General features: G+C 46.5%; 1 protein-coding gene across 1 annotated transcript in view; it reads right to left on the bottom strand.

Annotated features, from left to right (window-relative positions):
- Positions 1 to 24,398, bottom strand: part of LOC139235179 (zinc metalloproteinase-disintegrin-like batroxstatin-2) — a 546,822-nt gene that overhangs the window by 112,796 nt on the left and 409,628 nt on the right. Inside the window, exons 19-21 of the mRNA XM_070866402.1 lie at positions 22,941 to 23,009; positions 15,142 to 15,222; positions 9,867 to 9,911 (exon numbers count right to left, since the gene is read on the bottom strand). Coding sequence (XP_070722503.1) covers positions 9,867 to 9,911; positions 15,142 to 15,222; positions 22,941 to 23,009 — 195 coding nt within the window. The remainder of the gene's footprint in view (positions 1 to 9,866; positions 9,912 to 15,141; positions 15,223 to 22,940; positions 23,010 to 24,398) is intronic.

Raw genomic sequence — 24,398 nt, 5'->3', positions numbered from 1 at the left:
CGTACCCTTTAATATTCCACCCATTCTAATCCCACTCCCCCTCACTCCTCGTACATTTTAATATCCCACCCAGTCTAATCCCACTCTCCCTCACTCCCCATACCCATTAATATCCCACCCAGTCTAATCCCACTCTCCCCCTCACTTCCCGTACCCTTTAATATCCCACCCAGTCTAATCCCACTCTTCCCCTCACTCCCTATACCCTTTAATATCCCACCCAGTCTAATCCCACTCTACCCCCTCACTCCCCATACCCTTTAATATCCCACCATGTCTAATCCCACTCTCCCCTCACTCCCCATACTCTTTAATATCCCACCCAGTCTAATCCCACTCTCCCCCTCACTCCCCATACCTTTTAATATCCCACCCAGTCTAAACATACTCTCCCTCTCACTCCCTATACCCTTTAATATCCCACCCAGTCTAATCCCACTCTCCCCCTCACTCCCTATACCTTTTAATATTCCACCCAGTCTAATCCCACTCTCCCCCTCACTCCCCGTATCCTTTAATATCCCACCCAGTCTAATTCCATTCCCCCTCACTCATCGCACCTTTTAATATCCCACCCAATCTAATCCCACTCTCCCCCTCACTCCCCGTACCCTTTAATATTCCACCCAGTCTAATCCCACTCTCCCCCTCACTCCCCGTACCCTTTAATATTCCACCCAGTCTAATCCCACTCTCCCCCTCACTCCCCGTACCCTTTAATATTCCACCCAGTCTAATTCCACTCCCGTCACTCCTCGTACCCTTTAATATCCCACCCAGTCTAATCCCACTCTCCCTCACTCTCTTTCCCCTTTAATATCCCACCCAGTCTAATCCCACTCTCCCCCTCACTCCCTATACCCTTTAATATCCCACCCAGTCTTATCCCACTCTCCCCCTCACTCCCCGTACCCTTTAATATTCCACCCAGTCTAATCCCACTCTCCCCCTCACTCCCCGTACCCTTTAATATTCCACTCAGTCTAATTCCACTCCCCTCACTCCTCGTACCCTTTAATATCCCACCCAGTCTAATCCCACTCTCCCCCTCACTCCCCGTACCCTTTAATATCCCACCCAGTCTAATCCCATTCCCCCCACTCATCGCACACTTTAATATCGCACCCAGTCTAATCCCACTCTCCCCCTCACTTCCCGTACCCTTTAATATCCCACCCAGTCTAATCCCACTCTTCCCCTCACTCCCTATACCCTTTAATATCCCACCCAGTCTAATCCCACTCTACCCCCTCACTCCCCATACCCTTTAATATCCCACCGTGTCTAATCCCACTCTCCCCTCACTCCCCATACCCTTTAATATCCCACCCAGTCTAATCCCACTCTCCCCCTCACTCCCCATACCTTTTAATATCCTACCAGTCTAAACATACTCTCCCTCTCACTCCCCATACCCTTTAATATCCCACCCAGTCTAATCCCACTCTCCCCCTCACTCCCTATACCTTTTAATATTCCACCCAGTCTAATCCCACTCTCCCCCTCACTCCCCGTACCCTTTAATATCCCACCCAGTCTAATCCCATTCCCCCTCACTCATCGCACCTTTTAATATCCCACCCAATCTAATCCCACTCTCCCCCTCACTCCCCGTACCCTTTAATATTCCACCCAGTCTAATTCCACTCCCCTCACTTCTCGTACCCTTTAATATCCCACCCAGTCTAATCCCACTCTCCCCCTCACTCCCCGTACCCTTTAATATCCCACCCAGTCTAATCCCACTCCCCCCACTCATCGCACCCTTTAATATCGCACCCAGTCTAATCCCACTCTCCCCCTCACTTCCCGTAACCTTTAATATTCCACCCATTCTAATCCCACTCCTCCTCACTCCTCGTACACTTTAATATCCCACCCAGTCTAATCCCACTCTACCCCCGCACTCCCCATACCCTTCAATATCCCACCCAGTCTAATCCCACTCTCCCCTCACTCCTGATACCCTTTAATATCCCACCCAGTCTAATCCCACTCTCCCCCTCACTCCCCATACATTTTAATATCCCAACCAGTCTAAACATACTCTCCCTCTCACTCCCTATACCCTTTAATATCCCACCCAGTCTAATGCCACTCTCCCCCCCTCACTCCCGATACCTTTTAATATCCCACCCAGTCTAATCCACTCTCCCTCACTCCCCATACCCTTTAATATCCCATCATGTCTAATCCCACTACCCCTCACTCATCGCACCCTTTAATATCCCACCCAGTCTAATCCCACTCTCCCCCTCACTCCCCGTACCCTTTAATATCCCACCCAGTCTAATCCCACTCTGCCCCTCACTCCCCATACCCTTTAATATCCCACCCAGTCTAATCCCATTCCCCCCACTCATCGCACCCTTTAATATCGCACCCAGTCTAATCCCACTCTCCCCCTCACTTCCCGTACCCTTTAATATTCCACCCATTCTAATCCCACTCCCCCTCACTCCTCGTACACTTTAATATCCCACCCAGTCTAATCCCACTCTCCCTCACTCCCCATACCCATTAATATCCCACCCAGTCTAATCCCACTCTCCCCCTCACTTCCCGTACCCTTTAATATCCCACCCAGTCTAATCCCACTCTTCCCCTCACTCCCTATACCCTTTAATATCTCACCCAGTCTAATCCCACTCTACCCCCTCACTCCCCATACCCTTTAATATCCCACCCAGTCTAATTCCACTCTCCCCTCACTCCCCATACCCTTTAATATTCCACCCAGTCTAATCCCACTCTCACCCTCACTCCCCGTACCCTTTAATATTCCACCCAGTCTAATTCCACTCCCCTCACTCCTCGTACCCTTTAATATCCCACCCAGTCTAATCCCACTCTCCCCCTCACTCCCCGTACCCTTTAATATCCCACCCAGTCTAATCCCATTCCCCCTCACTCATCGCACCTTTTAATATCCAACCCAATCTAATCCCACTCTCCCCCTCACTCCCCGTACCCTTGAATATTCCACCCAGTCTAATCCCACTCTCACCCTCACTCCCCGTACCCTTTAATATTCCACCCAGTCTAATTCCACTCCCCTCACTCCTCGTACCCTTTAATATCCCACCCAGTCTAATCCCACTCTCCCCCTCACTCCCCGTACCCTTTAATATCCCACCCAGTCTAATCCCATTCCCCCCACTCATCGCACCCTTTAATATCGCACCCAGTCTAATCCCACTCTCCCCCTCACTTCCCGTAACCTTTAATATTCCACCCATTCTAATCCCACTCCTCCTCACTCCTCGTACACTTTAATATCCCACCCAGTCTAATCCCACTCTCCCCCTCACTCCTCGTAACCTTTAATATTCCACCCATTCTAATCCCACTCCTCCTCACTCCTCGTACACTTTAATATCCCACCCAGTCTAATCCCACTCTACCCCCTCACTCCCCATACCCTTCAATATCCCACCCAGTCTAATCCCACTCTCCCCTCACTCCTCATACCCTTTAATATCCCACCCAGTCTAATCCCACTCTCCCTCTCACTCCCCATACCCTTCAATATCCCACCCAGTCTAATCCCACTCTCCCCTCACTCCCCATACATTTTAATATCCCACCCAGTCTAAACATACTCTCCCTCTCACTCCCCATACCCTTTAGACTGGGTGGGATATTAAAGGGTATGGGGAGTGAGGGGAGAGTGGGATTAGACTGGGTGGAATATTAAAGGGTATGGGGAGTGAGGGGGACAGTGGGATTAGACTGGGTGGGATATTAAAAGGTATAGGGAGTGAGGGGGACAGTGGGATTAGACTGGGTGGGATATTAAAGGGTACGAGGAGTGAGGGGGAGTGGGATTAGACTGGGTGGAATATTAAAGGGTGCGATGAGTGAGGGGGAATGGGATTAGACTGGGTGGGATATTAAAGGATATGGGGAGTGAGGGGGAGAGTGGGATTAGACTGGGTGGGATATTAAAGGGTATGGGGAGTGAGGGGAGAGTGGGATTAGACTGGGTGGGATATTAAAAGGTATCCCACCCAGTCTAATCCCACTGTCCCCCTCACTCCCCATACCCTTTAATATTCCACCCAGTCTAATCCCACTCTCCCCCTCACTCCCCATATCCTTTAATATCCCACCCAGTCTAATCCCATTCCCCCCACTCATCGCACCCTTTAATATCGCACCCAGTCTAATCCCACTCTTCCCCTCACTTCCCGTACCCTTTAATATTCCACCCATTCTAATCCCACTCCCCCTCACTCCTCGTACATTTTAATATCCCACCCAGTCTAATCCCACTCTCCCTCACTCCCCATACCCATTAATATCCCACCCAGTCTAATCCCACTCTCCCCCTCACTTCCCGTACCCTTTAATATCCCACCCAGTCTAATCCCACTCTCCCCCTCACTCCCCATACCTTTTAATATCCCACCCAGTCTAAACATACTCTCCCTCTCACTCCCTATACCCTTTAATATCCCACCCAGTCTAATCCCACTCTCCCCCTCACTCCCTATACCTTTTAATATTCCACCCAGTCTAATCCCACTCTCCCCCTCACTCCCCGTATCCTTTAATATCCCACCCAGTCTAATTCCATTCCCCCTCACTCATCGCACCTTTTAATATCCCACCCAATCTAATCCCACTCTCCCCCTCACTCCCCGTACCCTTTAATATTCCACCCAGTCTAATCCCACTCTCCCCCTCACTCCCCGTACCCTTTAATATTCCACCCAGTCTAATCCCACTCTCCCCCTCACTCCCCGTACCCTTTAATATTCCACCCAGTCTAATTCCACTCCCGTCACTCCCCATACCCTTTAATATCCCACCCAGTCTAATCCCACTCTCCCTCACTCTCTATACCCTTTAATATCCCACCCAGTCTAATCCCACTCTCCCCCTCACTCCCTATACCCTTTAATATCCCACCCAGTCTTATCCCACTCTCCCCCTCACTCCCCGTACCCTTTAATATTCCACCCAGTCTAATCCCACTCTCCCCCTCACTCCGCGTACCCTTTAATATTCCACTCAGTCTAATTCCACTCCCCTCACTCCTCGTACCCTTTAATATCCCACCCAGTCTAATCCCACTCTCCCCCTCACTCCCCGTACCCTTTAATATCCCACCCAGTCTAATCCCATTCCACCCACTCATCGCACCCTTTAATATCGCACCCAGTCTAATCCCACTCTCCCCCTCACTTCCCGTACCCTTTAATATTCCACCCATTCTAATCCCACTCCCCCTCACTCCTCGTACACTTTAATATCCCACCCAGTCTAATCCCACTCTCCCTCACTCCCCATACCCATTAATATCCCACCCAGTCTAATCCCACTCTCCCCCTCACTTCCCGGAACCTTTAATATCCCACCCAGTCTAATCCCACTCTTCCCCTCACTCCCTATACCCTTTAATATCCCACCCAGTCTAATCCCACTCTACCCCCTCACTCCCCATACCCTTTAATATCCCACCATGTCTAATCCCACTCTCCGCTCACTCCCCATACCCTTTAATATCCCATCCAGTCTAATCCCACTCTCCCCCTCACTCCCCATACCCTTTAATATCTCACCCAGTCTAATCCCATTCCCCCCACTCATCGCACCCTTTAATATCGCACCCAGTCTAATCCCACTCTCCCCCTCACTCCCCGTACCCTTTAATATTCCACCCAGTCTAATCCCACTCTCCCCCTCACTCCCCGTACCCTTTAATATTCCACCAGTTTAATCCCACTCTCCCCCTCACTCCCCGTACCCTTTAATATTCCACCCAGTCTAATTCCACTCCCCTCACTTCTCGTACCCTTTAATATCCCACCCAGTCTAATCCCACTCTCCCCCTCACTCCCTGTACCCTTTAATATCCCACCCAGTCTAATCCCACTCCCCCCACTCATCGCACCCTTTAATATCGCACCCAGTCTAATCCCACTCTCCCCCTCACTTCCCGTAACCTTTAATATTCCACCCATTCTAATCCCACTCCTCCTCACTCCTCGTACACTTTAATATCCCACCCAGTCTAATCCCACTCTACCCCCTCACTCCCCATACCCTTCAATATCCCACCCAGTCTAATCCCACTCTCCCCTCACTCCTCATACCCTTTAATATCCCACCCAGTCTAATCCCACTCTCCCCCTCACTCCCCATACATTTTAATATCCCACCCAGTCTAAACATACTCTCCCTCTCACTCCCTATACCCTTTAATATCCCACCCAGTCTAATGCCACTCTCCCCCCCTCACTCCCGATACCTTTTAATATCCCACCCAGTCTAATCCACTCTCCCTCACTCCTCATACCCTTTAATATCCCACCCAGTCTAATCCCACTCTCCCCCTCACTCCCCATACATTTTAATATCCCACCCAGTCTAAACATACTCTCCCTCTCACTCCCTATACCCTTTAATATCCCACCCAGTCTAATCCCACTCTCCCTCACTCTCTATACCCTTTAATATCCCACCCAGTCTAATCCCACTCTCCCCCTCACTCCCTATACCCTTTAATATCCCACCCAGTCTAATCCCACTCTCCCCCTCACTCCCCGTACCCTTTAATATACCACCCAGTCTAATTCAACTCTCCCCTCACTCCCCATACCCTTTAATATCCCACCCAGTCTAATCCCACTCTCCCGTCATTCCCCATATCCTTTAATATCCCACCCAGTCTAATCCCACTCTGCCCCTCACTCCCCATACCCTTTAATATCCCACCCAGTCTAATCCCATTCCCCCCACTCATCGCACCCTTTAATATCGCACCCAGTCTAATCCCACTCTCCCCCTCACTTCCCGTACCCTTTAATATTCCACCCATTCTAATCCCACTCCCCCTCACTCCTCGTACACTTTAATATCCCACCCAGTCTAATCCCACTCTCCCTCACTCCCCATACCCATTAATATCCCACCCAGTCTAATCCCACTCTCCCCCTCACTTCCCGTACCCTTTAATATCCCACCCAGTCTAATCCCACTCTTCCCCTCACTCCCTATACCCTTTAATATCCCACCCAGTCTAATCCCACTCTCCCCCTCACTCCCTATACCTTTTAATATTCCACCCAGTCTAATCCCACTCTCCCCCTCACTCCCCGTACCCTTTAATATCCCACCCAGTCTAATCCCATTCCCCCTCACTCATCGCACCTTTTAATATCCCACCCAATCTAATCCCACTCTCCCCCTCACTGCCCGTACCCTTTAATATTCCACCCAGTCTAATCCCACTCTCCCCCTCACTCCCCGTACCCTTTAATATTCCACCCAGTCTAATCCCACTCTCCCCCTCACTCCCCGTACCCTTTAATATTCCACCCAGTCTAATTCCACTCCCCTCACTCCTCGTACCCTTTAATATCCCACCCAGTCTAATCCCACTCTCCCCCTCACTCCCCGTACCCTTTAATATCCCACCCAGTCTAATCCCATTCCCCCCACTCATCGCACCCTTTAATATCGCACCCAGTCTAATCCCACTCTCTCCCTCACTTCCCGTAACCTTTAATATTCCACCCATTCTAATCCCACTCCTCCTCACTCCTCGTACACTTTAATATCCCACCCAGTCTAATCCCACTCTCCCCCTCACTCCTCGTAACCTTTAATATTCCACCCATTCTAATCCCACTCCTCCTCACACCTCGTACACTTTAATATCTCACCCAGTCTAATCCCACTCTACCCCCTCACTCCCCATACCCTTCAATATCCCACCCAGTCTAATCCCACTCTCCCCTCACTCCTCATACCCTTTAATATCCCACCCAGTCTAATCCCACTCTCCCCCTCACTCCCCATACATTTTAATATCCCACCCAGTCTAAACATACTCTCCCTCTCACTCCCCATACCCTTTAATATCCCACCCAGTCTAATCCCACTCTCCCCCTCACTCCCCATACCCTTTAATATCCCACCCAGTCTAATCCCACTCTCCCTCTCACTCCCTATGCCCTTTAATATCCCACCCAGTCTAATCCCACTCTCCCCCTCACTCCCTATACCTTTTAATATCCCACCCAGTCTAATCCCACTCTCCCTCACTCCCCATACCCTTTAATATCCCACCCAGTCTAATCCCACTCCCCCTCACTCATCGCACCCTTTAATATCCCACCCAGTCTAATCCCACTCTCCCCCTCACTCCCCGTACCCTTTAATATTCCACCCAGTCTAATCCCACTCCCCCTCACTCCTCGTACCCTTTAATATCCCACCCAGTCTAATCCCACTGTCCCCCTCACTCCCCATACCCTTTAATATTCCACTCAGTCTAATCCCACTCTCCCCTCACTCCCCATACCCTTTAATATCCCACCCAGTCTAATCCCACTCTCCCCCTCACTCCCCATATCCTTTAATATCCCACCCAGTCTAATCCCATTCTCCCCCTCACTCCCTATACCCTTTAATATCCCACCCAGTCTAATCCCACTCTCCCCCTCACTCCCTATACCCTTTAATATCCCACCCAGTCTAATTCCCCATCTCACCTCACTCCCTATACCCTTTAATAATACTTGCAGTGGGGAGGAAAGGTTGGTGACGGAGACATGAGACTGTTTTCAAGGTTTTTAAATGAAAGGAGAACAAGGGAATACCCTGATCTTTCTGAAATCAGTACTGTACCTGATTTATCTCAAACCTGTATAAAGCATTCTCCTATGCTTTTTGGAAATAGGAGGTGGGTGGGGTGGCTTGACCCATCCACCTCCATGGCACGAACCTGGTATTGCAGTACTTCCAGGAACGGTGCTTGGGCTCTAGGCCTTTTGGCTCAGAGCATTAGCGCAGGGTGATCCTTGATGTGTGCAAGGTGACCTCTGGCGTTTGTGATCTGACAAAGAATTGGAAAGATTGGCTACGAAATTAAAAAAAAAAAGCATCCAGCAGTTACCTGCATGATAGAAATGAGGATATTTGTTCATGGGGAGGGTGAACATCAACGTGGATTGATTTGGCTGAATGGCCTGTTTCTGTGCAGTCATTTCTATGCCTGATTTGCCAAAGCGGGAAATGGCTGATTTTACAGGCTCTGACTGCCCCCAAACTTGATCGGCTATCTCAGCTTTAAGTGGAACAATTAAGAGTTTTTTTCAGCTGTGCTGAAAGCTTCCTTTTATCAGCGTGAGGCAGGGAGATTCTGATTCTTTGCTTCCCACCCCTCTGTCATGGATAGCTTACTATGGGCATTCCAATATATGTCCTTTGAATGGAGGTATGACAGGAGCAGGAGGAAGAGGAAATGAGAAAAGCACGCAGGATAAAACAAAGGAGAGAACGCAAAATGAGGAGGTACCCTTCCATCAACATTTACAGACCACACTGCTAGCTTGATGATGCCAAGAAGAGGCATGTTTAAGAAGGCAACAGTTCAGTAAGGAGGGACATAATGAATTCCATCCAATATCAGCCAAACTTTCAAACTTCTTTTTAAACACAAAACCCAAACAAAGAACAGACTTACTTTTGTAAATTGCCTACCGTTTTTACTGTGCACATTGCTATTTACAACTATAAGTACTCGGGGCATCAGTGGTGCTTGTTTGCACTGTGGTCTCTTTTAACCTCTTGGAATCAAGATGGTCCTTGCTTTAGGGCTCCTGAATCCTGGAAGGATCCTTTTGCAGGCTGTGTCACCACTGCAGGTGTGGACAGCCTGGTCTTGTATCCTGTCACTGACATGAGCAGGCTGGCTAGGACGATCACATAAGCTGTCACTAGCAGTAAGGACGGGATGAGGTTGGATGTCTGCCTCGTCATTATGCTGGGTCCTGGATCTGCTGGCCCACTGGGGATGAGGCCAGATTCTGTGGTTCAGTTACTGAGTTAGTATACGTGTATCTGAACCTTACCTATTTTACTGATAGAGCTGAAAGACGTACGGTTTCCAAATTTCACTGCAGTGAAAAGTAAAAGGGGTGAATAGCATACCTAGTACATTACATTACATTCAAATATAAGCTCAGTAATTAGCATCCTGGCTGTGGGTACACACTGTTCATCTAAAACACACTGAGGGACTCATTAAAAACAAAGTGCATAAATATTTGAAAAATAAACATTTAAAGGAGTCTGGAGAAAGGGCAGGGCATGGAATTAAGTGGATAGCTCAGAGAGCCGGGACAAGTGTCATGGGCCGAATGGTTAAATAACATGGGAAGGAGACAAAGGATATCGGTCAAGGGTGTAAAGTGCTAAATAGACTCTTCCTGTGCTGTAGAGCTCGATGGGGTAGATTTTGACGGTGCGATAGTGGAAAACAGGTGATAGCGAGTCGGCAGCCCATTTTTCATCTCTCCCCACTTTTAGTTCTATTGAAGTCAATGGAAAGAGATGTAAAAATCAAAGAGCAAGTTATTATTTAAATGGAGAAAAATTGCAAAGTGCTGCAGTACAGTGGGACCTGGGGGTACTTGTGCATGAAACACAAAAGGTTAGTATGCAGGTACAGCAAGTGATCAGGAAGGCCAATGGTATCTTGGCCTTTATTGCAAAGGGGATGGAGTATAAAAGCAGGGAAGTCTTGCTACAGTTATACAGGGTATTGATGAGGCCACACCTGGAATATTGCGTGCAGTTTTGGTTTCCATATTTACAAAAGGATAGACTTGCTTTGGAGGCAGTTCAGAGAAGGTTCACTCGGTTGATTCTGGAGATGAGGGGGTTGACTTATGAGGAAAGGTTGAGTAGGTTGGGCCTATACTCATTGGAATTCAGAAGAATGAGAGGTGATCTTATCGAAATGTATAAGATTATGAGGGGGCTCGACAAGGTGGATGCAGAGAGGATGTTTCCATCGATGGAGGAAGACTAGAACTAGGGGGCATGGTCTTAGAATAAGGGGCCGTCCATTTAAAACTGAGATGAGAAGGAATTTCTTCTCTCAGAGAGTTGTAAATAAGAACATAAGAAATAGGAGCAGGAGTAGATCATTTGGCCCCTCGAGCCTGCTCCCCCATTTAATACGATCATGGCTGATCTGATCACAGACTCAGGTCCACTTCCCCGCCCGCTCCCCATAACCCCTTATTGGTTAAGAAACTGTCTATCTCTATCTTGAATTTATTCAATGACCCAGCTTCCACAGCTCTCTGAGGCAGCGAATTCCCGGATTTACAACTCAGAGAAGAAATTTCTCCTCAGCTCAGTTTTAAATGAGCGTCCCCTTATTCTAAGATTATGCCCCCTATCAGTGGAAACATCCTCCCTGCATCCACCTTGCCAAGCCCTCTCATAATCTTACACATTTCGATAAGATCACCTCTCATTTTTCTGAATTCCAATGAGTAGAGGCCCAACCTACTCAACCTATCTCCATACGTCAACCCCCTCATCTCCGGAATCAACCTCGTGAACTGCCTCCAATGCAAGTATATTCTTCCTTAAATACGGAGACCAAAACTGCACGCAGTATTCCAGGTGTGGCCTCACCAATACCCTGTACAGCTGTAGCAAGACTTCCCTGCTTTTATACTCCATCCCCTTTGCATTCCATTGGCCTTTCTGATCACTTGCTGTACCTGCATACTACCTTTCGTGTTTCATGCACCAGGACCACCAAGTCCCACTGTACGGCAGCACTTTGCAATTTTTCTCTATTTAAATAATAACTTGCTCTTTGATTTTCTTTCTGCCAAAGTGCATAACGTCACACTTTCCAACATCTGCCAAATTTTTGTCCACTTACAATCTGTGGAATTCGCTGCCTCAGAAAGCTGTGGAATCTGGGACATTGAATAAATTTAAGACAGAGATAGGCAGTTTCTTAACGATAAGGGATTAAGGGGTTATGGGGAGCGTGCAGGGTAGTGGGCCTGAGTTCACTATCCGATCAGCCATGATCGTATTAAATGGCGGAGCAGGCTCGAGGGGCCATATGGCCTACTCCTGCTCCTATTTCTTATGTTCTTATGTTGTAAAACATGTAGCTGATTTGCTATCAACTATTTTACACTATCGTACAATGTCAAAATCTATCCCTCGAGTCTGAGTCCAATATTCTACCTTACAAAGGGAAACTCAGAGTGTTAACTCCTTCTCACACCAACCTGCTTCATGTAATGAGACCAAGTAAAAGATGGGAAATGGGCACTGAGTCTGCTGTTCCCTGGGCAGGTCCACATTCTGGGTATGAAGACACAATTAGGCAACAAATACTGAGGGAAGAATTTTCAAATTTAAATTCAATGGGCAGGCTTTGTTGGATGGGCTCCAAATCTGTAATTACAGCTAATTATTAGAGCAGGTAATCCTCAATTCAGACAGTAAGATGACCGTTTAAGGAATTAGTGTGCACCAGATCACAGAGCAAAACTCTTCAGGACACAAATATGTGATTTGGAAATAGAGCTCGAGGGAGAGGGATCCAATTTGCAGATGATACTACAATTGGAGACAGAGTAAAAGTTCTGAGGACCAAAGGAAGCTGCAAGGGGATATTGATGAAGAGGTGAAATGGTAAATAAAGTGGCAGATAGAAAGAAATGTCAGTAACTGGGAGGTGGTTAAAATCGGGAAGGGATGGGACAGAGTAGATAGAACAGACTGTTTCCAGTCATTGAAAACGAGGGTATGTAGATACAAGATTAAATGCAAGATGTTTAGGGCAGAGAGCAGCACAGAGGGTTGTGAGGTTATGGAATGTACTACCGGAGATCGTGACTGAAGTAAAGAGGATGTCAACATTTCACAATAGGTTAGAAAGGTGGCTGAAGGAAAGGGGGATGAAGGTTTAAGGGGATTGGAGCGTCTGCCGGTGTGGAGACAAACACCATTAAGGACAGGTTAGGATGAATGGCCTGCTTCTGTGTTGTAATGTCTATAGTGAGCTACAGACTGCTCCAAGTGGATCAGCAGATGAAGGAATACTGGAAAAGCACATTGCAATGACAGCAGGTGAATGAAACTGCTCTTTGGCTCAGCTCATTGAAGAGCTGTGACTGGAGAAGTCAAACTGGTGTCAGAAATACAGTGTAAAAGCACCATAACTGGTGCAAAACAAATCTAGAACCGAGTATGGCTGAGGTACTAAACGAGTACTTTGCATCTGTCTTCACCAAGGAAGAGAATGCTGCCATAGTCATTGACAGAGGAGGTAGTGGAGACACTTGATAGGATAAAAATTGATAAAGAGGTATTAGAAAGGCTGGCTGTACTTAAAGTCGATAAACCACCAGGGGCAGATGGGATGGTGAGGGAATTGAGGGCGGAAATCGCGGAGGTATTGGCCATGATATTCCAATCCTCCATTGATACGGGGTGGTACCAGAGGACTGGAGAATTGTAAATGTTACACCCTTGTTCAAAAAACAGTGTAAAGATAAACCCAGCAACTACAGGCCATTCAGTTTAACCTCGGTAGTGGAGAAGCTTTTAGAAACATTGATCAAGGACAAAATTAAGAGTCAGTTGGATAGGGGTGGATTAATTAAAGAAAGCCAGCACAAATTCGTTAAAGACAAATCGTATTTAACCAACTTGATGGAGTTTTTTGATGAGGTAACAGAGAGGGTTGACGAGGGCAATACGGTTGATGTGGTGCACATGGATTTCCAAAAGGCGTTCGGCAAAGTGCCACACAATAGGCTTGGCAGCAAAGTTGAAGCCCGTGGAATAAAAGGGACAGTGGCAGCATGGATACAAAATTGGCTCAGTGACAGGAAACAGAGAGTGTGATGAACGGTGTTCCCCAGGAGTTGGTACTAGGGCCACTGCTCTTCATGATATATTAATGATTTGGATGTGGGTGCACAGGGCATAATTTCAAAATTTGCAGATGACACAAAACATGGAATAGTGAGGAGGAGAGTGATAGACTTCAGGAAGATATAGACAGACTGTTGAAATGGGCGAACATGTAGCAGGTGAAAAGTGTAACGTGATATATTTTGGTCGAAAGAATGAGGAGAGGACATATAAACTAAAGGGTACAATCCTAAAGGAGGTGCATGAACAGAGAGACCTGGGGGTATGTGTGCATAAATCGTTGAAGGTGGCAGGGCAGGTTGAGAAAGCAGTTAAAAAGGCTACGGGATCCTGGGTTTCATAAATAGCGGTATCGAGTACAAAAGTGTGGAAATTATAATGAACCTGTTTAAGACACTGGCTCGGCCCCAACTGGAGTAGTGTGTCAAATTCTGGGCAAAGCACTTTAGGAAAGATTTGAAGGCCTCAGGGAAGGTGCAGAAAAGATTTACGATAATGATTCCAGGAATGAGGGACTTCAGTTGATAAGACTGGAGGAAGCTGGGGTTGTTCTCCTTGGAGCAGAGATGGTTGAGAGGAGATTTGATAGAGGTGTTCAAAATCATGAGGGGTCTGGACAGAGTAGATAGAGTGAAATTGTTCTCATTGGCAAAAGGGTGGAGAACCAGAGGACACAGATTTAAGGTGATTGGCAAAAGAACCAAAGGCGACACAAGAAAAAACTTTTTAACGCAGCGACTGGCAATGATCTAGAATGCACTGTCTGAAAGGGTGGTGGAGGCAGACTCAATTTTATCTTTCAAAAGGGTGTTGGTAAGTATCTGAAGGAAAAGATCTGCAGGGCTATAGGGAAAGGGCAGGGGTGTGGGACCAGCTCAGAGTCAGCATTGGTTCGATGGGCCGAATGGCCTTCCGTGCGTAACCATTTTATGATTCCATCGCCCCATGAGCTACGGGATTAAGAGATGGTTTCATGCAGAGATTGGTAAACATGGAGTAAGTGCATGCTTCAGGTGATACAAGCAGTCAAGATAGAATCCCCCGATCTTGTGGGTTGTGTCCTGAACTGGCCGGCTTACTGATTGAGGTTTGGTAATGAACGTTTATTGTGAGCTCCAATATACGAGCAGCTGAGATACAGCGCTCATCTCAGCTGCTCATATACAGGAGTTCACAATAATCACTGGAGCAAATCTTATGTTCCTGACAGCCAGTCTGCCGTTGTCACTGGGCGACTCCACCACATTTTGTTGCATCAGTTCCAGGGCAGTGTTTACAGAGCCTGGGATCAGGCTGTTTGCCTCACTGCTCCCTAACCTGCAAGTGATGCATGGTGTGCTTTGATTGAAGAGGATAGGGAGAATACAGGGGTAAGCTCGCCCTCAGCAAAAACAACAGAGAGTTAGATGGGAGTATTCATACCTTGCAATGGGCCAGATGCTGATGTTCTACGGGAAGGTGCTACACCATCTTTAAAAACAACACGAGTTCCATAAGGTCCTGCTGTAACACCAACAGAAACCACTATCAGAATAACAACCTGCTGCTTGCAGCAGTTACCTACTGGCTACCTCTGATCTGCTGGCCCCAATGGGGCACACAGACTTTGCCAATGTCACTGAAATCAGATGACCCATCTTCCTGGCTGAAACAGAGAAACAAGAAAAGAAAGCACAAAAAAGAGTGGGCAAACCTTTGGCTGATGGAGTATAATGTGAGAAAGTGAGAGTTTATCCACTTTGGCAGGACAAACAAAAAAGCAAATTATTATTTAAATGGGGAGAGATTACAAAGTGCTGCAGTGCAGAGGGACCTGGGAGTCCTTGTGCATGAAACACAAAAAGTTAGTATGCAGGTACAGCAAGTGATCAGGAAGGCAAATGAAATGTTGGCCTTTATTACAAGGGGGATGGAGTATAAAAGCAGAGAAGTCCTGCTACAACTGTACAGGGTATTGGTCAGGCCACACCTGGAGTACTGCTTACAGTTTTGGTCTCCATATTTAAGCAAGAATATACTTGCATTGGAGGCAGTTCAGAGAAAGTTCACCAGGTTGATTCTGGAGATGAAGGGGTTGACTTATGAAGAAATGTTGAGTAGGTTAGGCCTCTACACATTGGATTTAGAGGAATGAGAGTTGATCGTATTGAAACATATAAGATACTTAGGGGTCTCGATAAGGTGGATGCAGAGAGGATGTTTTCTCTCGTGGAGGAATCGAGCACTAGGGGGCATGATTAAGAATAAGGTGTCGCCCATTTAGAATTGATAAGAGGAGGAATTTCTTTTCTCAGAGGACTGTAAATCTGTGGAAATCTCTGCCCCAGAGAGCTGTGCAGGCTGGGTCATTGAATAAATTTAAGGTGGAGATAGACAGATTTCTAAATGAGAAGGGGGCAATGAAGTGGAGCTGAGCCCCAGATCATATCAGCCATGATATTAAATGGCAGAGCATGCTCGAGGGGCCAAATGGCCTACTCCTGCTCCTATTTCTTATGTGAGCATAGATCAGACTATCTCACACACGCAGTGTGAACACAGATCAGACTATCTCACACACACAGTGTGAACACAGATCAGACTATCTCACACACACAGTGTGAACACAGATCAGACTATCTCACACACGCAGTGTGAACACAGATCAGACTATCTCACACACGCAGTGTCAACACAGATCAGACTATCTCACACACACAGTGTGAACACAGATCAGACTATCTCACACACGCAGTGTGAACACAGATCAGACTATCTCACACACACACAGTGTGAACACAGATCAGACTATCTCACACACACAGTGTGAACACAGATCAGACTATCTCACACACACAGTGTGAACACAGATCAGACTATCTCACACACACAGTGTGAACACAGATCAGACTATCTCACACACACAGTGTGAACACAGATCAGACTATCTCACACACACAGTGTGAACACAGATCAGACTATCTCACACACACACAGTGTGAACACAGATCAGACTACCTCACACACACACAGTGTGAACACAGATCAGACTATCTCACACACACAGTGTGAACACAGATCAGACTATCTCACACACACACAGTGTGAACACAGATCAGACTACCTCACACACACAGTGTGAACACAGATCACACACAGTGTGAACACAGATCAGACTATCTCACACACACACAGTGTGAACACAGATCAGACTATCTCACACACACAGTGCGAACACAGATCAGACTATCTCACACACACACAGTGTGAACACAGATCAGACTATCTCATACACACACAGTGTGTGAACACAGATCAGACTATCTCACACACACAGTGTGAACACAGATCAGACTATCTCACACACACAGTGTGAACACAGGTCAGACTATCTCATACACACACAGTGTGTGAACACAGATCAGACTATCTCACACACACACAGTGTGAACATAGATCAGACTATCTCACACACACACAGTGTGAACACAGAACAGACTATCTCACACACACACAGTGTGAACACAGATCAGACTATCTCACACAGTGTGAACACAGATCAGACTATCTCACACACACACAGTGTGAACACAGATCAGACTATCTCACACACACACAATGTGAACACAGATCAGACTATCTCATACACACACAGTGTGTGAACACAGATCAGACTATCTCACACACACACAGTGTGAACACAGATCAGACTATCTCACACACACAGTGTGAGCACAGATCAGACTATCTCACACACACAGTGTGAACACAGATCAGACTATCTCACACACACAGTGTGAACACAGATCAGACTATCTCACACACACACAATGTGAACACAGATCAGACTATCTCACACACACAGTGTGAACACAGATCAGACTATCTCACACACACAGTGTGAACACAGGTCAGACTATCTCATACACACACAGTGTGTGAACACAGATCAGACTATCTCACACACACACAGTGTGAACACAGATCAAACTATCTCACACACACACAGTGTGAACACAGAACAGACTATCTCACACACACACAGTGTGAACACAGATCAGACTATCTCACACAGTGTGAACACAGATCAGACTATCTCACACACACACAGTGTGAACACAGATCAGACTATCTCACACACACACAATGTGAACACAGATCAGACTATTTCACACACACAGTGTGAACACAGATCAGACTATCTCACACACAGTGTGAACACAGATCAGACTATCTCATACACACACAGTGTGTGAACACAGATCAGACTATCTCACACACACACAGTGTGAACACAGATCAGACAATCTCACACACACACACAGTGTGAACACAGATCAGACTATCTCACACACACACAGTGTGAACACAGATCAGACAATCTCACACACACACACAGTGTGAACACAGATCAGACTATCTCACACACACACAGTGTGAACACAGATCAGACTATCTCACACACACACAGTGTGAACACAGATCAGACAATCTCACACACACACACAGTGTGAACACAGATCAGACTATCTCACACACACATAGTGTGAACACAGATCAGACTATCTCACACACACAGTGTGAATACAGATCAGACTATCTCACACACAGTGTGAACACAGATCAGACTATCTCACACACACACACAGTGTGAACACAGATCAGACTATCTCACATACACACAGTGTGAACACAGATCAGACTATCTCACACACACACAGTGTGAACACAGATCAGACTATCTCACACACACACAGTGTGAACACAGATCAGACTATCTCACACACACACAGTGTGAACACAGATCAGACTATCTCACACACACACTGTGTGAACACAGATCAGACTATCTCACACACACACTGTGAACACAGATCATACTATCTCACGCACACACAGTGTGAACACAGATCAGACTATCTCACACACACACAGTGTGAACACAGATCAGACTATCTCTCACACCGTAGCCAGCACAGATCAGACTATCTCACACACATAGTGTGAACACAGATCAGACAATCTCACACACACAGTGTGAACACAGATCAGACTATCTCACACACACAGTGTGAACACAGATCAGACTATCTCACACAGTGTGAACACAGATCAGACTATCTCACACACACACAGTGTGAACACAGATCAGACTATCTCACACACACACAGTGTGAACACAGATCAGACTATCTCACACAAACAGTGTGAACACAGATCAGACTATCTCACACACACACAGTGTGAACACAGATCAGACTATCTCACACAGTGTGAACACAGATCAGACTATCTCACACACACACAGTATGAACACAGATCAGACTATCTCACACACACACAATGTGAACACAGATCAGACTATTTCACACACACAGTGTGAACACAGATCAGACTATCTCACACACAGTGTGAACACAGATCAGACTATCTCATACACACACAGTGTGTGAACACAGATCAGACTATCTCACACACACACAGTGTGAACACAGATCAGACAATCTCACACACACACACAGTGTGAACACAGATCAGACTATCTCACACACACACAGTGTGAACACAGATCAGACAATCTCACACACACACACAGTGTGAACACAGATCAGACTATCTCACACACACACAGTGTGAACACAGATCAGACTATCTCACACACACACAGTGTGAACACAGATCAGACAATCTCACACACACACACAGTGTGAACACAGATCAGACTATCTCACACACACACAGTGTGAGCACAGATCAGACTATCTCACACACACACAGTGTGAACACAGATCAGACTATCTCACACACACACAGTGTGAACACAGATCAGACTATCTCACACACACACAGTGTGAACACAGATCGGACTATCTCACACACACACAGTGCGAACACAGATCAGACTATCTCACACACACAGTGTGAACACAGATCAGACTATCTCACACACACACAGTGTGAACACAGATCAGACTATCTCACACACACACAGTGTGAACACAGATCAGACTATCTCACACACACACAGTGTGAACACAGATCAGACTATCTCACACACACACTGTGTGAACACAGATCAGACTATCTCACACACACACTGTGAACACAGATCATACTATCTCACGCACACACAGTGTGAACACAGATCAGACTATCTCACACACACACAGTGTGAACACAGATCAGACTATCTCTCACACCGTAGCCAGCACAGATCAGACTATCTCACACACATAGTGTGAACACAGATCAGACAATCTCACACACACAGTGTGAACACAGATCAGACTATCTCACACAAACAGTGTGAACACAGATCAGACTATCTCACACACACACAGTGTGAACACAGATCAGACTATCTCACACAGTGTGAACACAGATCAGACTATCTCACACACACACAGTATGAACACAGATCAGACTATCTCACACACACACAATGTGAACACAGATCAGACTATTTCACACACACAGTGTGAACACAGATCAGACTATCTCACACACAGTGTGAACACAGATCAGACTATCTCATACACACACAGTGTGTGAACACAGATCAGACTATCTCACACACACACAGTGTGAACACAGATCAGACAATCTCACACACACACACAGTGTGAACACAGATCAGACTATCTCACACACACACAGTGTGAACACAGATCAGACAATCTCACACACACACACAGTGTGAACACAGATCAGACTATCTCACACACACACAGTGTGAACACAGATCAGACTATCTCACACACACACAGTGTGAACACAGATCAGACAATCTCACACACACACACAGTGTGAACACAGATCAGACTATCTCACACACACACAGTGTGAGCACAGATCAGACTATCTCACACACACAGTGTGAACACAGATCAGACTATCTCACACACACAGTGTGAACACAGATCAGACTATCTCACACACACACAATGTGAACACAGATCAGACTATCTCACACACACAGTGTGAACACAGATCAGACTATCTCACACACACAGTGTGAACACAGGTCAGACTATCTCATACACACACAGTGTGTGAACACAGATCAGACTATCTCACACACACACAGTGTGAACACAGATCAGACTATCTCACACACACACAGTGTGAACACAGAACAGACTATCTCACACACACACAGTGTGAACACAGATCAGACTATCTCACACAGTGTGAACACAGATCAGACTATCTCACACACACACAGTGTGAACACAGATCAGACTATCTCACACACACACAATGTGAACACAGATCAGACTATTTCACACACACAGTGTGAACACAGATCAGACTATCTCACACACAGTGTGAACACAGATCAGACTATCTCATACACACACAGTGTGTGAACACAGATCAGACTATCTCACACACACACAGTGTGAACACAGATCAGACAATCTCACACACACACACAGTGTGAACACAGATCAGACTATCTCACACACACACAGTGTGAACACAGATCAGACAATCTCACACACACACACAGTGTGAACACAGATCAGACTATCTCACACACACACAGTGTGAACACAGATCAGACTATCTCACACACACACAGTGTGAACACAGATCAGACAATCTCACACACACACACAGTGTGAACACAGATCAGACTATCTCACACACACACAGTGTGAACACAGATCAGACTATCTCACACACACAGTGTGAATACAGATCAGACTATCTCACACACAGTGTGAACACAGATCAGACTATCTCACACACACACAGTGTGAACACAGATCAGACTATCTCACATACACACAGTGTGAACACAGATCAGACTATCTCACACACACACAGTGTGAACACAGATCAGACTATCTCACACACACACAGTGTGAACACAGATCAGATTATCTCACACACACACAGTGTGAACACAGATCGGACTATCTCACACACACACAGTGCGAACACAGATCAGACTATCTCACACACATAGTGTGAACACAGATCAGACTATCTCACAGTGTGAACACAGATCAGACTATCTCACACACACACAGTGTGAACACAGATCGGACTATCTCACACACACACAGTGCGAACACAGATCAGACTATCTCACACACATAGTGTGAACACAGATCAGACTATCTCACAGTGTGAACACAGATCAGACTATCTCACACACACACAGTGTGAACACAGACCAGACTATCTCACACACACAGTGTGAACACAGATCAGACTATCTCACACACACAGTGTGAACACAGATCAGACTATCTCACACACATAGTGTGAACACAGATCACACTATCTCACACACACACAGTGTGAACACAGATCAGACTATCTCACACACACACAGTGTGAACACAGATCAGACTATCTCACACCGCAGGAATAGGCATGGCGAATAGGTTCTCGACAGCAGTGGTCCAAAATTGCACTCGCTTGAAGCGGGGTACATCTACCGTTTTTTTAGGTGCTCGGTCCCCTTCAATGCATGGGCCAGACATTCCGGCGATTTTCAGCTCTTTGCTTTGTGTTTCTGTGCAGAGCAGTGTTGGTGTCGGGAGAGGGGCAGAAGTGCAGAAGTGCAGTCAGATCATATCATGCATAAGACATTCCCTTTTAAAACCTACGACTGAATCTGCTTCCATTGCCCTTTCAGGCAGTGCATTTCAGATCATATCATGCATAAAAAAATGTTTCATCGGTCCTCTGCTTCTTTTGCCAAATACCTTAAATCTGTGTCTTCTGGTTACCGACCCTCATGCCAGTGAAAACAGTTCCTCCTATTTACCCTACCAGAACATTTTGTAATTTCGAGCACCTCTTTTAATTCTCCACTGAACCTTCTCTGCTCTAACGAGAACCATCCCAGCTTCTCCACTCTCTCCACGTAACTGAAGTCTCTCATCCATGTTACCATTCTAAGAAATCTTCTCTGCGCTTTCTCCAAGGCATTCAGATCTTTCCTAAAGTGTGGTGGCCAGAATTAGCTGTAATACCCCAGCTTGGTCCTACAGAGTTTTATAATGGTTTAGCATAACTTCTTTGCTTTTGTACTCTATGTGAATCTATTAATAAAGCCAAGGATCCTGTATGCTTTTTTAACAGCCTTGTCAACTTGTTCTGCCACTTTCAATGATTTGTGTACATATACCCCCAGTTCTCTCTGTTCCTGCACCCCCTTTAAAATTGCCAGTCTACATTCGGATAATTGAAGTCCCCTATTATAACTACTCCCGTCTGCTTACCTCTACCTGGACTTGCAGTTGTTGTCTCAGCAATCTTCTTCTTTGAACTGGAACCACTTTTAACAACTGCTATAAAAAGCACAAAACACAAGCCTTGTGATTAAACGATGGCATGGCCACATCAATCACTGTGTGTGTCTCTGCAGATAGCCATGCCTTGGGTGCATGTTACCGAGATCTGTTCGATCTCACTGGAATAACGTCCCTATTGCCTGATTTACCCTGGCAGCAGTATACACCTTTAAGCTCATCAGGGAATAACAGAAAGTTCATGCTCGCAGAGAATTCAACAGCTTGACCAAGCCTGCTTACCAAACTGACCCTGGTGAAGGATTAGTTGAAGCCAACAGCCATTTCTCTCTCCTTGTTCAGGGGAAAGGAGCAGAGGAGCAGTTGAATCGGAATGGCTAAATTCCCCGCTCCATTCCTGCTGATGGCCCATTGTAGTCGGGAGGCGGAGCGCAGCGTCAAGGAGGCCTATAAAAGGCCCAACGTCATCAGGGAGGCCAGCTGGTGCAGGTGCAGGGAGAGAAGGCAAAAAAGTAGAAAGAAATAGAAGTGTGCCGTCACAGCCAAGGGGCTAAGTGATTGGCTGGTGATTGGTGAGTAGTTTTTCATTTTTTTCTTTTCCTTTATCAGTAAGTAACCTTGATCATCATTGCCAAATTAAGTTAATCTAGGGGTTAAATCATGGCAGGAGAGCTCAAACATGTGACATGCTCCTCCTGTGCTATGTGAGAACTCAGGGACGCTTCCAGTGTCCCTAATGACAACATGTGCAGGAAGTGTATCCTACTGCAGCACCTGACAGTCCACATTGCAGCACTGGAGCTGCGGGTGGATTCACTCTGGAGCATCCACGATGCTGAGGATATCGTGAACAGCATGTTTAGTGAGTTGGTCACACCGCAGGTAAAGGTTACAAAGACAGATAGAGAATGGGTGACCAACAGGAAGAGCAGTGGAAGGAAGGTAGTGCAGAGATCCCCTGCAGTCATCCCCCTCCAAAACAGATACACCGTTTTGGGTTTTGTTGGGGGGGATGACTCATCAGGGGAGGGCAGCAGCAGCCAAGTTCATGGCACCGTGGGTGGCTCTGCTGCACAGGAGGGCAGGAAAAAGAGTGGGAGAGCAAAAGGGGTAGGGGATTCTATTGTAAGGGGAATAGATAGATGTTGCTGCGGTCGCAATCGAGACTGCAGGATGGTATATTGCCTCCCTGGTGCAAGGGTCAAGGATGTCTCGGAGCGGCTGCAGAGCATTTTGGAGGGGGAGGGTGAACAGCCAGATGTCGTGGTGCATATAGGTACCAACGATATAGATAAAAAAACGGGATGAGGTCTTACAAGCTGAATTTAAGGAGCTAGGAGTTAAATTAAAAGTAGGACTTCAAAGATAGTAATCTCAGGATTGCTACCAGTGTCACGTGCTAGTCAGAGTAGGAATTGCAGGATAGCT

This window comes from Pristiophorus japonicus, chromosome 2, assembly GCF_044704955.1.
Source record: "Pristiophorus japonicus isolate sPriJap1 chromosome 2, sPriJap1.hap1, whole genome shotgun sequence".
Classification (NCBI taxonomy): Eukaryota; Metazoa; Chordata; class Chondrichthyes; family Pristiophoridae; genus Pristiophorus; species Pristiophorus japonicus.
The sequence above is the reverse complement of the archived record's forward strand: the minus strand, read 5'-3'. Positions and strand labels throughout refer to the sequence as shown.